At 37.4% G+C, this 16,590-nt stretch overlaps 1 protein-coding gene across 4 annotated transcripts in view; it reads left to right on the top strand.

Moving 5' to 3' along the window:
- Positions 1-16,590, top strand: part of LOC124614660 (exportin-6-B) — a 305,273-nt gene that overhangs the window by 173,959 nt on the left and 114,724 nt on the right. For all 4 annotated transcript variants that reach the window (XM_047142962.1, XM_047142963.1, XM_047142964.1 and 1 more), the window contains 2 exons: positions 11,558-11,773; positions 13,028-13,136. In XM_047142962.1, the coding sequence (XP_046998918.1) occupies positions 11,558-11,773; positions 13,028-13,136 (325 nt within the window). The remainder of the gene's footprint in view (positions 1-11,557; positions 11,774-13,027; positions 13,137-16,590) is intronic.

Below are 16,590 nucleotides of genomic sequence, written 5' to 3'. Positions count from 1 at the left end.
GCCATGTGACTTTTCTCTGTCTCCCAATGTCAGATCAGTATTAAAAGAATCAAGATTTCACTCTGTTGAAGCAGTGAAAGAAAAAGTAGCAAGTGTCATCAAGGAGCTCACTAAGCAAGATTTCCAGACTGTTTCCATTAGTGGAAGTGAGTAAGACTTCCAGACTGTTTCCATCAGTGGAAAATTCACATGGTGTGTTGTAGGGATAGAGGAGGGGAGTATATTGAGGATGACAATAAATATTAATGTGGAACCCTTTCAGTGTATGTTGCGAACCTCTTCACATTTCATAACAATTCGTAAACATGTGTTCACAACATTAATATCATTTACATGTCCTGGACTCACTGAATTGGAGCTGTTGCTCCTTTTAAATGTACTTGTTGTGTTGGGAGCCAAAAGACTTGTTGTAGATGTACTATGATCTAAGACCGCATACCAAACTAAGACCTATGTGAGATTCATCAATTATGGCTCTGTTGTTTCACTTTTTATGGCTAATAATATATTTTGTATGAAGTTGATGAATGAAACTAACGATAAGAGTTGTTTACACCATTGTAGGAGAACTGAATGTTAATTTTGATGGAATTTGTGTAATAAGTTGGATGTCCAGCACTTCATTGCAATTGGAAGTCAATATGAAACTTCTTGGCTGATTAAAAGTGTGTGCTGCATGAGGGCTTGAACCCAGCACCTCATATTTTGTGGGCAAGTGATCTACTGAGTGAACTATCCAAGCACAACTCATGATTGATCCTCACAGCTTAATTTTTGCTAGAGTGAGAATGCATTCTGGGAAATCAATCTATTATCTGTGAACAAAGAGTTGATCATAGTGCTTGTATTATCACATATACATATCACATATACATATACATTTGTAGGGTTTCCAGATACCAGGCTTGTTACTTTAATCATCATCAAACAATCCTCATTCACTGTTGGAAAACGGCTGTTTTAAAACTTCTTCGCGTATTACATCCATAGTGTTTACATATCCATGTTTTTCCTGTCTGTCCAGTAATGCCTTCTCATCTTTCACCAGATCCTCCTCGTGGATAGTACTGAAAAGAATTTAATTAATCCATTTTTTGTTAGTCCCTATGGCTATATGCCCCAGCCTCCTTCACATAAATTTCATGGCAGTTACTATAATACCCACAAATCTTTGGTGCTTTCTTAACTAATTATACATTTGTATCCTTCTTAGTTATTCCCATTCCCCTATAAGGGACTCAATTTTAGACGGTGTGCACATCTAAAGTTCTTGTTTTGCTGCTATGGATGATAAGTGGCGGTACACATTGGTGAAGAACTTTATTTCAAACACATTGGGGGAAAAAAAAAAACACAAAAACCCTTACATTTTTTATGTGGGAGAAATAACTGCAAGTCAATGTGAATACTCACTTCCCTCCAAATATTTCACAACTCAGTGTGCTACAGTGTATCGATGACAGAAAGTTAACCAATATTTGTGACAGTATTAGTGTCAAGCATGTGTGAATGTTCTCAGCCAAAACTCCACTAATACTGGGATGTAATTTCCTTATCCCGTACTAGCACTTTTATATTTAAATCAATTAAACTCTCAGAAAACTGTAACAATATCTTTTTTGTACTACCGCGATTGTTGCGAGTCAAAGGTAAGAAGTAGCACAACAACTCTCATATTGAAATAACATTTCTAATTATAATATTTTATTGCTATTCTGCACTTGATGATTTAAGTCAACTGGTATTACTGAGTGACATGAAGCAGTTTCAAATCGCTAGGAACTGTGTTCAGGTGCACATCTGACATACTGATTTAGGCTTTTCATCTCTTCATATGAATGCTGCTTCCTTTAAAGTTGCTTCAGCTGATTTCTTACATCAATACTTTTCCAGTTCAAGCTTGGAATTAATCCTTAATAATATTGCTGGTAGCTAAAAATTAAATCCCAATCCTCTTTTCTGTTCTGAAATCAGTGTTGGAAAATAATATAGTGACACATCTATTATCACTAAACTTAGCACTCAGGTTGTCATTTTTGCTATCAGTATTTGATAAAGTTTTATTTGTGTAATGTACAGCACTACTATAAATGATTCATTTGTTTTCAGAATACTATATTTTGCAAAGCATTACATGTACAAATATAATTTATACATGAATAGAGCCATAAACTCGTAAAGTATGCATTTTGCACTAAACAAATGTTCTAAGAGTGCCCCTCTGGTCACAGGACACATGTCCAAGTGGAAGTGGTAATCTACATCTACACTCTCCAAACCATCGTGAGGTACATGGCAGAGAATACATCCCATTGTACCAGTTATTAGTGTTTCTTTCTGTTCCATTTACATATGGAGTGCAGGAAAAATAATTGTTTGAAATCTTCTGTGCATGCAGTAATTATTCTAATCTTATCCTCATGATCCATATGTGAGCAATACATAGGGGTTGTAGAATATTCCTGGAGTAATCATTTAAAACTGGTTCTAGAAATTTTGTTCATAACCTTTCTTGGGATAGTTTGTCTGTCATCAAATGTCTTCCAGTTCAGTTCCTTCAGTATCTGTGTGACACTCTCCCACAGATTAAACAAACCTGTGACCATTCATGCTGCCAATTGCTGTATACATTCAATATCCTCTTTGTGTCCTACTTGGTATGGGTCCCACACACTTGAGCAATATTCTAGGATGGGTGGCACAAGTGATTTGCAAGCAACCTATTTTATAGACTGATGGCACTTACCCAATATTCTACAGATAAACTGAAGTCTCCACCTGCTTTACCCACAACTGAACCTGTGTGATCATTCCATTTCATATTCCTACAAAGTGTTACACTCAGTTATTTGTATGAGTTGGCTGATTCCAACAGTGACTCATTGATATTATAGTCATAGGATACTACATTTTTTTCATTTTGTGAAGTGCAAAATTTTACATTTCTGAACTTTTAAAGTAAGTTGCCACTCTCTGCACTACTTTGAAATCTTACCAAGATTTGACTGAATACTTATGCAGTTTCTTTTAGATAGTACTTCATTATAGATAACTGCATCATATGCAGAAAGCCTGATTTTACTATTAGTATTGTCTGTAAGTTCATTAATATTCAACATGAGCAGCAAGGGTCCCAGCATATTTCCCTGGGGTACACCCAAAGTTACTTCTACATCTGAAAACGAATCTCCATCCAAGATAAAATGCTGCACCCTACCTACCAAAAAGTCCTCAATCCAGTTACAAATATCACTTGGTACCCTGTAGATCATACTTTTGACAATAAATATAGTTGTGGTGCTGAGTCAAACGCTTTTCAGGATTCAAGAAATATGGTACCTACCTGATTACCTTGACCCAAAGCTTTCAGTATATCATGTGACAAAAGTGCAAGTTGGATTTCATGTCATCGGTGTTTTTGAAACCCACGCTGGTTGGTATTGAGGAGGATATTATGTACAAGATACCTCATTATGTTTGAGCTCAGAATATGTTTGAGCTCAGAATATGTTACAATTCTACAATAAATCGATTCGAGGATATTGAATGGTAGTTTTGTGGTTAACTTCTGCTACCCTTTTTGTAGACAGGTGTGACCTGTGCATTTTTCCGAGAACGGGCATGGTTTTTTGTTCAAGGGATCTATGATAGATTGTGGTTAGAAGAGGGGCTATCTCGGCCACAAATTCAACATATAATCTGACAGGGGTTCTATCAGGCCCTGGAGCTTTGTTCAGTTTTTACGATTTCAGTGGTACAAGGATTAAATTGGGGCAGTTCTCCTGGGTTTTCCTTTGTAAAGGACCATTTGAAAACATAGTTTTGCTTTTCAGCTTTTGCTTTGCTATCCTAAATTTCAGTTCCTGTCTCATTCCATGTGGACTGGACACTAACTTTGGTGCCAATAACAGACTTTGCATATGACCAGAATTTCTTTGGATTTTGTGAAATGTCATTTGACAATATTCTGCTGTGGTAGTCTTTAAAAACCTCATGCACTGCTCTCTTGACAGCCAAACACATTTCATTCAGTGTCTATCTATAGCACTACACTTAGTTTTACACCTGTTATGCAGTAATCTCTATTACTTAAGAAGTTTTTTTACAGTGACTGTATACCATGGAGGTTCACTCCCATTATGAACAGTTGTACTGGGCGCATGCCTATCCAGTTCATGATCAGTGACTCTTTTAAGTTCCTCTACGTGCTCCTGCCGTGCGCTGAAAGTTTCAAGTTCCTCATTAAGATATGACACCAATGATTTTTTACCTAGTTTATTGAGCATTATCTTTCTGCTTGTTTCAGTTGTCCTTTATACTTTGGTAATCATTGTTGCCACATCGGCGTCACAGTCACTGATACCAGTTTCGATGTGGACATCCTCAAACATGTCAGGATTACTTGTTGCCATTAGATCAAATATGTATCCATCATGAGTGGGGTTCTAACTGTCTGTTCTAGGCAGTTTTCAGAGAAGACATTTAGTAAATAAAGTTTCGCAGGATGTCTTTATCATGCCCACCACTAACAAAACTGTAATTTTCCCAATTAATTTTTGGATGAGTAAAGTTTCCACCAGTGATTACAGTATGACTGGGGAATTTCTGTACAAGTGAACTGATGTTTTCTCTAAAGTTTTGGTTTACATCAGGTGATGAGTCGGGTGGGTGACCCCTGGTACTGAGACTTGCCCAAAAAATCTCACATGCAGCTTCAATCTCTACCACAATGGATTTGAGTTTCTTGTCTACTGCGATGAATACCCAACCTCTATTTCCCATTTGCCGGTTCTTTCAATATGCACTTAAATTTTCCTCCAAAATCTCACTGCTATGAATTTCATGTTTCAACCACCTTTCTGTAGCTAGTATTATGTGAGCTCCACTGCTTTTCATGTTGTTGTTGTTGTTGTTGTTGTTGTGGTCTTCAGTCCTGAGACTTGTTTAATGCAGCTCTCCATGCTACTCTATCCTGTGCAACCTTCATCATCTCCCAGTACCTACTGGAGCCTACATCCCTCTGAATCTGCTTAGTGTATTCATCTCTTGCTCTCCCTCTATGATTTTTACCCTCCACGCTGCCCTCCAATACTAAATTGGTGACCCCTTGATGTCTCAGAACATGTCCTACCAACTGATCCCTTCTTCTAGTCAAGTTGTGCCACAAGCTTCTCTTCCCCCAATTCTATTCAATACCTTCTCATTAGTTATGTTATCTACCCATCTAATCTTCAGCATTCTTCTGTAGTACCACATTTCGAAAGTTTTTATTCTCTTCTTGTCTAAACTATTTATCGTCCACATTTCACTTCCATACATGACTACACTCCATACAAATACTTTCAAAAACGTCTTCCTGACATTTACATCTATACTCGATGTTAACAAATTTTTCTTCTTCAGAAACGTTTTCCTTGCCATTGCCAGTCTACATTTTGTATCCTCTCTACTTCGACCATCATCAGTTATTTTGCTCCCCAAATAACAATACTCCTTTACTACTTTAAGTGTCTCATTTCCTAATCTAATTCCCTCAGCATCACCTGACTTAATCCGACTACATTCCATTATCTTCATTTTGCTTTAGTTGATGTTCATCTTATACCCTCCTTTCAAGACACTGTCCATTCCGTTCAACTGCTCTTCCAAGACCTTTGCTGTCTCTGACAGAATTACAATGTCATTGGTGAACCTCAAAGTTTTTATTTCTTCTCCATGGATTTTAATACCTACTCCAAATTTTTCTTTTGTCTCCTTCACTGCTTGCTCAATATACAGATTGAATAACATCGGGGAGCTACAACCCTGTTTCACTCTCTTCTCAACCACTGCTTCCCTTTCATGTCCCTCGACTCTTATAACTACCATCTGGTTTCTGTACAAATTGTAAATATCTTTTCGCTCCCTGTAATTTACCCCTGCCACCTTCAGAATTTGAAAGTGAGTGTTCCAGTCAACATTGTCAAAAGCTTTCTCTAAGTCTACAAATGCTAGAAACGTAGGTTTGCCTTTCCTTAATCTAGCTTCTAAGATACGTTGTAGGGTCAGTATTGCCTCACGGGTGCCAATATTTCTATGGAATCCAAACTGATGTTCCCCGAGGTCGGCTTCTACTAGTTTTTCCATTCGTCTGTAAAGAATTCGCTTTAGTATTTTGCAGCCTTATTAAACTGATAGTTAGGTAATTTTCACATCGGTCAACACTTGCTTTCTTTGGGATTGGAATTATTATGTTCTTCTTGAAGTCTGAGGGTATTTCGCCTGTCTCATACATCTTGCTCACCAGATGGTAGATTTTTGTCAGGACTGGTTCTCCCAAGGCTGTCAGTAGTTCTATTGGAATGTTGACTACTCCCGGGGCCTTATTTCGACTTAGATCTTTCAGTGCTCTATCAAACTCTTCACGCAGTATCATATCTCCCATTTCATCTTCATCTTCATCCTCTTCCATTTCCATAATATTGTCCTCAAGAACGTCGCCCCTGTGTAGACCCTCTATATACTCCTTCCACCTATCTGCTTTCCCTTCTCTGCTTAGAACTGGGTTTCCACCTGAGCTCTTGATATTCATACAAGTGGTTCTCTTTTCTCCAAAGTTCTCTTTAATTTTCCTGTAGGCAGTATCTATCTGACAACTAGTGAGATAAGCCTCTACATCCTTACATTTGTCCTCTAGCCATCCGAGCTTAGCCATTTTGCACTTCCTGTCAATCTCATTTTTGAGACGTTTGTATTCCTTTTTGCTTGCTTCATTTACTGAATTTTTATATTTTCTACTTTCATCAATTGAATTCAATATTTCTTCTGTTACCCAAGGATTTCTACTAGCCCTTGTCTTTTTACCTACTTGATCCTCTGCTGCCTTCACTATTTCAATCCCTCAAAGCTACCCATTCTTCTTCTACTGTATTTCTTTCCCCCATTCTTGTCAATTGTTCCCTTATGCTCTCCCTGAAACTCTGTACAACCTCTGGTTCTTTCAGTTTATCCAGGTCCCATCTCCTTAAATTCCCACCTTTTTGCAGATTCTTCAGTTTTAATCTACAGTTCATAACCAATAGATTGTGGTCAGAGTCCACATCTGCCCTGCTTTTCATAAGTGCTTCAAACTCTGCCCTTTGTTGCGAATGCTTTGGCAGTTTACCATTAGGATTGTAATAAGATCACCTGTGGGAGGTATTTCTTTCGTCTTACTGTGATACATCTAGGTTTCCTACAGCTATCATTATCTGGATAGGATGGAGAGTTGCCTAACTTGAAAATCACTAGTGTGCACTCTACACACAGTCAGCTACCTCAGTAGCAGCTTCTGATGTGTAGTGCTTACCTGACCCATTTAGGGGTCTTTAGGCTAATTGCCTATGAGAATTGAAGCGAATACACAAAAACCTGTGGTAAAACAACTAGTTTCATAAAACATTTTGAGGTTATTTTTTGTTGGTAGCAAACTCAAAAACAAGTTAATTTACGACAAATGCAGATAATCTATGGGGCTGCTACTCTTTTAGGGAAAACTAGATGTAACACAAGTTGTTAGTTAAAAGAATCTGCTACAGTAGCTGAAATCAAACAATGGAAAATCCAGGATGGAATTTAATAATATTATCAGAAGGAAAGTTGCTACTCACCATATAGCAGAGATGCTGTGAAAGTCTTTGTTGTGCCTATCTGCGGCTAAGCATCCTCACTATATGGTGAGTAGCAACTTTCCTTCTCATAATATTGTTACAGTAGCTAAGTCAGAAATGCTGATTTACTACAAATTGCTCATAGATTATGCAAAGGACAATGGTAAATGAAGTAAGTAAATGAAGCAGGCAAAAAGGAATACAAACGTCACAAAAATGAGATCGACAGGAAGTGCAAAATGGCTAAGCAGGGATGGCTAGAGAACAAATGTAAGGATGTAGAGGCTTATCTCACTAGGGGTAAGATAGATACTGCCTACAGGAAAATTAAAGAGACCTTTGGAGATAAGAGAACCACTTGTATGAACATCAAGAGCTCAGATGGAAATCCAGTTCTAAGCAAAGAAGGGAAAGCAGAAAGGTGGAAGGAGTATATAGAGGGTCTATATAAGGGCGATGTACTTGAGGACAATATTATGGAAATGGAAGAGGATGTAGATGAAGATGAAATGGGAGATACGATACTGCGTGAAGAGTTTGACAGAGCACTGAAAGACCTGAGTCGAAACAAGGCCCCCGGAGTAGATAACATTCCATTGGAACTACTGACGGCCTTGGGAGAGCCAGTCCTGACAAAACTCTACCATCTGGTGAGCAAGATGTACGTGACAGGCGAAATACCCTCAGACTTCAAGAAGAATATAATAATTCCAATCCCAAAGAAAGCAGGTGTTGACAGATGTGAGAATTACCGAACAATCAGTTTAATAAGCCACAGCTGCAAAATACTAACGTGAATTCTTTACAGACGAATGGAAAAACTAGTAGAAGCCAACCTCGGGGAAGATCAGTTTGGATTCCGTAGAAATACTGGAACACGTGAGGCAATACTGACCTTACGACTTATCTTAGAAGAAAGATTAAGGAAAGGCAAACCTACGTTTCTAGCATTTGTAGACTTAGAGAAAGCTTTTGACAATGTTGACTGGAATACTCTCTTTCAAATTCTAAAGGTGGCAGGGGTAAAATACAGGGAGCGAAAGGCTATTTACAATTTGTACAGAAACCAGATGGCAGTTATAAGAGTCGAGGGACATGAAAGGGAAGCAGTGGTTGTGAAGGGAATGAGACAGGGTTGTAGCCTTTCCCCGATGTTATTCAATCTGTATATTGAGCAACCAGTAAAGGAAACAAAAGAAAAATTCGGAGTAGGTATTAAAATCCATGGAGAAGAAATAAAAACTTTGAGGTTCGCCGATGACATTGTAATTCTGTCAGAGACAGCAAAGGACTTGGAAAAGCAGTTCAATGGAATGGATGGTGTCTTGAAGGGAGGATATAAGATGAACATCAACAAAAGCAAAATGAGGATAATGGAATGTAGTCGAATTAAGTCGGGTGATGTTGAGGGTATTAGATTAGGAAATGAGTCACTTAAAGTAGTAAAGGAGTTTTGCTATTTGGGGAGCAAAATAACTGATGATGGTCGAAGTAGAGAGGATATAAAATGTAGACTGGCAATGGCAAGGAAAGCGTTTCTGAAGAAGAGAAATTTGTTAACATCGAATATAGATTTAAGTGTCAGGAAGTCGTTTCTGAAAGTATTTGTATGGAGTGTAGCCATGTATGGAAGTGAAACATGGACGGTAAATAGTTTGGACAAGAAGAGAGTAGAAGCTTTCGAAATGTGGTGCTACAGAAGAATGCTGAATATTAGATGGGTAGATCACATAACTAATGAGGAGGTACTGAATAGGATTGGGGAGAAGAGGAGTTTGTGGCACAACTTGACCAGAAGAAGGGATCGGTTGGTAGGACATGTTCTGAGGCATCAAGGGATCACCAATTTAGTATTGGAGGGCAGCGTGGAGGGCAAAACTCGTAGGGGGAGACCAAGAGATGAATACACTTAGCAGATTCAGAAGGATGTAGGTTGCAGTAGGTACTGGGAGATGAAGAAGCTTGCACAGGATAGAGTAGCATGGAGAGATGCATTAAACCAGTCTCAGGACTGAAGACCACAACAACAAACAACAACAACAATGGTAGCTTCCAAAAATTTTCAAAAACTCACATTTGTTTGCATTGATATACAATGTAATTCAGGGGTGACATATTCTTTGGCAGAACTTTGAATCAGAAATGCTGATTTGCTACTAAATAAATTACATACCTAAAACACTCATGCCAGTAACTTACGAAACTATAGTTTCATAAGTGTCCAAAAATTCACAAAATAAGCTCTTTCTCATGAAATTGTGCAATGAAATTAGAGAAAGATTGTTTTGAAGGAGGATAGGCTTGCTGACTCAAAAATTTCAAAAGAGCGCAATTAAGTTTAAACCCACAATTAAAGATAATGGTACAAGTTATTGCGGCACTCACAAATGTTCGAAATTTCAAAATATATAACAGTATAAACGGGTATTGATACAATCAGTGAAACACTAGGCAGAAATGACATGAACAGTAGAATATGTGGTCTAGAACTTTGAATTGGCACGTGATCTTGTACTTGTGGTCTAACACAAAGGAAAATTCATAAGTCTGCTTTTATATATAAATAAATATGCGTATTGCCTGGATTTTTCTCTTAACTGTTTCTGTGCACTTTACATGAGCAGCCGAAGAACCCTGCAGTGTGAGTTTATCTCAATCAAAATCACTAAAATGTGCAGTACCAACAATGCACGTCCTGCTTGTTGCAGCCAACAGTGCAAGTTAAGTTTGTTTGACATCTTACATTAGCAACATCCTATCAGTAGTCAACACTGCAGCATTGATGCATTCTCTGAGCTGTTCCAGTGTTCTTGGCAGTGGGCGTATGTAAATACGGTCCTTGACGTTCCCCCAAAGGAAATAGTCAAAGGCATAAGGTCAGATAACCTGGGAAGGGAAAAGAGGGGAGGGCAGGGGCAAGGGAAAAGAGCTACATCAGTCCAACTATGCAGAAGTTTGTCGTTTAGGTAGCAAAGCTCCAATAAGAGGGTGCCCGGCCCTGTTGGAAGATGATGATCTAAGAATCAGTAGTCATGTGTGTAAACGAGCAGAACTGCAACATGTCTAGGTACGAGGTACCCATTCCAGTCTTGTCACAGAACAATAATGGGCAATGCCACTTTGTCCGGAACACTGCACAGAACATTAACCTTTGATGAATCTCGTTTATGTGTCATAATTTCATGATAATTTTCAGTCTGCTAGACACTCTACATTGTACTTATTTAGCTTTCCAGATAAATGGAAGGTTGCTTAATTGCTGAATATCACCTTAGAAGTGAAATGTTTGTTCTCAATTGCTTCCTGTATTGTGATGCAAAATTGAAGGCAGCGGTGATGATCTTCCCATTTTAATTGTTGCACTATCTCCAGATGGTACAGTTACTTGGTAAGCACTGTCACAATATGTTGAACACTGTTTGCTTCCATATTTCAAGGTCGTGGCTTGCTATGGACTGTTGATTTATTTGGGCTGCGTATTAAAATTTCCCTCACTTTCTCCATGGTTTTATCTGGCACGCTTGGTCAACCAGTAGCTTTCTGTTTACAGGCACAATCAATGTCCCTGAATTGCCAATACCTGCAGACAATTATCAATTTACATGGTGGTTATTTTCCATAATTCCTTCTGAGTGCACACTGCCCTGTTGTAACAGATAAACGTCTCACATATTCCAACACTCACCAAAACTCTTTTTCATGCTTTCTTGCCATAATGTAATGCCAACTGGCAGACACAGTGCAAACTTGATGAGTTTACAGTTATATTCATGCATCAGTCATACTTGCACATGTAGTACTTTGGAAAATATAGAACTTTGAAAACAAATAAGTAATTTATAGTAACCTTGTATAGTAAACAAGTTTTTACATCATAAACATTTGTGTTTTTAATTTATGTTATAGTTCTGTTCATCTCCTTTTTTCAGTTACCAAGAGAAGATAACAGAGTTTCTCAGAGTTTTTGTTGGCTTACACCTGCGACGCCTTGAAAGTAACCAAAAATTCTCTTTATTGGACTTTTTGTCAATGTTATTCAAGTATACATTCCAACAATCAAGTCTGGAGCATTTCTCTAATTGCCTAGAAGTATGGAACATCCTTCTGGGGCAGCTGGATACAGGGACTGAAATGCTTACGACGACGTAGGTATATTGAGCACCATGTGTTCAGTAAAGCAAGTTAACTTCCATCTAACAGAGCATATGACAATTTACTTACATATTGCTGTTTATATAGAATTAGCTGCTATATTTGCAAGTTTTACAAAAGTGAAAAATTAAAATCTGTAGTAAATATGAAGCAACACACTAAAAGTTTTGTTACAGTGAATTCTATATAGGACAGTAAAGAATAATCTGCATACCATTTACCAGAATGCAACATTTGAAACAAGACTATGTTGATGTCTCTTTTTGACCACCATAATTGATATGTTCAACTTTAAAATATATAGAAAATTGTTACTTGTGAGTGATATTCAAGAAGAAGAAAAGAAAAGAAGGGAAAAAAAGACAAACAAGAACCAGACTTAATAAAAACACGTTAATAAGTGATTGTTTGTTTACATATACACAAATCTACAGTGGAGCACCGGATTTTAAACTTTAAAACCAACAAAAAATTGATCTTTAATGCTACAAGTAAAAAATTCATATTTCAGTAAGTAAATACATACATTTTGAATATACCTTGTGTTTAGAAATATACATTCCATTCACATCGCCTTGAAATAAGATACATCATTTGTCTTTTCAATCAGTTGACTCGCATGTATTGGAACCATTCAAACATGGTGGGTGAATGAAAACATTCATTTAGCTGACATGGCTGCAGAGACTTGTTTCATACAGTTGTTTCATTCAACTGAACAACCAATTGAATGAAAAAACAATTCACTGAACCATCAATTTGTATAAACAGGTGACTGTGCCATCACTACTGCATTCTAACGAACTCTAACAAGTTATTAACTAACTTACTCTTACAGTGGATAAAACTATTACTGCCAGAAACAAAAAAACTATCTAAAATCCTTTCAAAACATAAATACAGAACACGTTATAAAATAATAGAGGTATATAGAGACAGAGATTCAGTAGGGAAGTTTCAGCTAGTTTGTTTATTCATTTTGATGTAAGCAGTGGAATGTGAAAACAGTACGGAGGTTGGTTGGACACCCTTAGACTCTACAGGCAAAGTCAGTGGGGGGCAGGGGGGGGGGGGGGGGGGGGGAGCTTTGTAATGTGTAGAAGCAGCCTTAAGACTAACTAGAACCTGGTGGGAAAGCAGCACCCGATATCAAAAGTTTCAAAACATTTAATTATCATTATTTAAATCTGTGTGCAAAAAAACTTGTTTCATTTTATGGAGAGTGTCCAGATATATACTTTTTGCAGGTTTCATGCAGCCTTGCTGTCTTTAGTGGAACAGATATTAAGAAAAATACAATTTAAATTTAATCAATGTGAATTGGAAGAACTGGATGATAAAACTCTGGATGATGATGTAAGTTGAGTAGTTTCATAATTGTGATACTCTAATGCATTTTGTCCTTTCGTATATAATATTTGTATGCACCTGTAATACACTGATAAGAGAAACTGTGTTAAAGATGATGAGTAAGGCATGTAGAATCTCATCATTTCACACACATTCGATTTGGAAGCATCTTTGAAAGTCACACAGTTAGTGACCTGGAAATATAGCATGTATTTTTTAAAAAAAATGTTTTTATGCTTCATGTCTGAAGACAAAGCCTTAATACATTGAAATTGACCATTGAAAAAAAGTGATGATCAGGGTGTTTTTTGACTGAAATGTTTGCTTTTGCAAAACGTCTTGTTTCCATTGATAATCAGCAGCATATTCCTGCCAGTGAACAGAGTGCTCTGATTTGATGTGTTTCTGTATATTATTTTTATTTTCCCACCAGATTCATTAATTACAAAATTGGCAGAATATTGATTTCAGACTTTCATGGCCATTCATAGCTGTCGGACCCATACTTGACAACACTACAGATAGAGCTGTGTAAGTACATTGCGTAGAACTGGAAATATATCTATTCACAACTTACGGGAAATCTTTCAGCCTGATCAAAATACGTTGGCAGGTTTTGTTTTCCAGTCACTAGAGTATAGAGTGTGGACACTATAAACTGTTAGTCAGTCCTGAACATAAGGAAACTGCAAAACTGCATTTATTACTGCTAGAGGGTTAGTCATACGGATTGCCAATCCCATCTGGTGTTGTGAACATAGGCGCCCACAGGGGGGAGGGGGGGGGGCAGGAGCAGCTCTTGCCCCCTTATAAAATCTGAACAATGTCATTTTGTTACTTACAGATTTCTTTTGAATTTGTAACACTCATTGTCTGTGACTCCTCTAAAATGCAAATTTAATGTTGCCAACCATGATGAAAAATACTGGAGCTGTAGGAGTCACTAAATATGTTGGATTTTAGTAGTTGTCACTCTGTTCAGGGGAAGTTATGCTGATTCCTTGGCTGGTTGATTTGGGGGAGGGAACCAAACAAGCTAATTCCTTGCTGCTGTTGCAGTTTTGGCACTGATCTGCAGTCAAACTGTATACGAACCTGTACAGGACTATGCCGAAATAATGTCTTCAGTCTTCGCTCTGAATTCCATAAGCAAATAAAATGTTATAGAAGATGTCTAAGTTGAATAAGGCTTTTTGAAGTTTATTCCGTTTCTCCACTCTGACGGAAATGTGGCATTTTTGTTGATATTCAGCCATATTTTTGTGAATCATTCTTTTTTTCCTGTTTCATATTTTTACTTTTCAGTTTCAACCAACTATTGTGAGAGTATGATATAATTATTTTTGTGAATATTTTTTACCTTTATTTAGTAACTCATTGGCTGCCGAGGATTAAATCACGTGAGAATGTACTTTCAGGTCACTGAATCAAAAAATGGCATCCATGTCCATACTAATAACAAAACAGATGTGTTCTGCTTGTACTGTTGACATATGCTTACCTTTTATGGACTAAAGTGATCTAACCTTAAAACTACTAAGTAGAAAATTCAGTCTTTGGAGATACAATAAGTTGTATGTACTTCTTGGCCCGTCTAGATTGTGGGACATGACACATTTTCAGATTGTTGAATCAGGTATATCGAAACTGGAAGATTTTGCACCTTGTCCCCTCTTGGGAAAATTTCTCGGATGCCCAGGTTGTGAGAGTCATAATTGATCTCAGTGATGACCAGAATTAGCTTTTCACTCACTTCAAAATAAGAAAGAAAAATGATAAGCAGTGCACAGCTCAAAACATTCAGTAATGGCTACCATGCAGTTGGTCATAAAAAAGGTAGCACAGGCTTGACATTTATCAGTATCTGACACAGTTTAAAACATCTGCCACCTAAAACTGCCATGTTAAAGTGTCCAGATTCACTGTTTTTACGTGGGACTCCCATAAATGGATTTCATAAACCAATTTCTGAATTCTGCACCCCCGTTTTTGAAATACACTATGGTTATCATGTTATGTCTTCTTGTTAATAGTTTTTAACTTATGTGGTCAGTGTGACTTTATTGTGCAGCGGATGAAAAGTAGAAATATGTTAGAGTACCTTTAACATAACTGATCAGCCATTGTGCTGACTAGATCATAAAGCAGAACAGCTGATTTCCAGATATACTATTTGATTGATCTATCAAAACCATTTCAGCCCTTAATATATAAACAAGGCAGTGAAAAACAGTTTCTGATATTTGGTGTTGAGCTTCAAAAAGTTGTGTCACATGTAAATGTAGTGATTACCAGCAACTTTTGAGCTTTAGCTAGCAGACAGATGTAAGTGTACCTTTGTTCTAAGATGTTAGGTCCCACAACTTAGTATTACATTGTGTTATGTGACATATATAAAGACCATTCAACCACCTACAACTGATGTAACACTACAGCATCGAGCGCACTGCTGCATTGTTGTGTTTGTATACTTTCTGTTTTGCAGATACATTGTTAAGTATTATTGTTTCAAATCAGCTTCACTAGATGATATGCAGTACCAATGACTGAAAATTTGCAAAATTTTCAATATTTATATGCAGAAAATAAAGCGGTTTCAAACTATCTCTTATAAAATAGTTTATCTGGCTACAATTTGTTATGAAATAGGAGTATGAGGGAATATTGTGTGTTTGCATTTTGAGGCAGAATTTGCACATATCTTTGCATTTATTGCAAAATGCGAATTTTTCATGTCCCTGCCATAATATACTAATTCACTGATGAAACATGTCAACAATCTATTGCAGTTTGATAACTGTAGAGATTTTCACTATGATAATATTGAAAAGGAACAATGGAAAATCCAGGATGGAATGTAACAATATATGAAAAGGATTGTTGTTACTCACCATATAGCAGAGGTGTTGAGTCGTAGAAAGGTACAACCAAAAGACTGTCAGAAAGTTAGCTTTCGGTCAACAAGGTCTTTGTAAAAGTAGATAACATACTAATTAACATGCATGTGACCACAGTCCCTGGCGTCTAGAGCCAGGCTCTGTCTCTAGCTGCCAGAGACTGTGGTCGTGTGTGTGTTAATTGCGTTTGCGTGAGTGTGTGCATATGTGTATGTTGTCTACTTTCGACAAAGGCCTTGTTGGCCAAAAGCTAACTTTCCGACAGTATTTTCATTGGGAGTTTCTGCAACTAAGCATCTCCACTATATGGTGAGTAGCAACTATTGTTTTCATATACTGTAATATTGACAGGAAAAAAAGATTGACACTTCCTTATAGGGAATCTAGGATTGACTTGGAATTGAGTGAAATAAAACTAACGTACTGAATAACCGGGTCTTCTGCCAATTGTTCGCACAATTCTCACACAGTATTATGACAGTGTCACTCACTGTCTTCTTCAGGTGCTCCCTGAGACTCCTCCTTGAGTGGATTGGGTCCATTATTTATGCCTAGATGGTGCC

The sequence above is a fragment of the Schistocerca americana genome, chromosome 1 (genome assembly GCF_021461395.2).
Source record: "Schistocerca americana isolate TAMUIC-IGC-003095 chromosome 1, iqSchAmer2.1, whole genome shotgun sequence".
Lineage (NCBI taxonomy): Eukaryota > Metazoa > Arthropoda > Insecta > Orthoptera > Acrididae > Schistocerca > Schistocerca americana.
The sequence above is the reverse complement of the archived record's forward strand: the minus strand, read 5'-3'. Positions and strand labels throughout refer to the sequence as shown.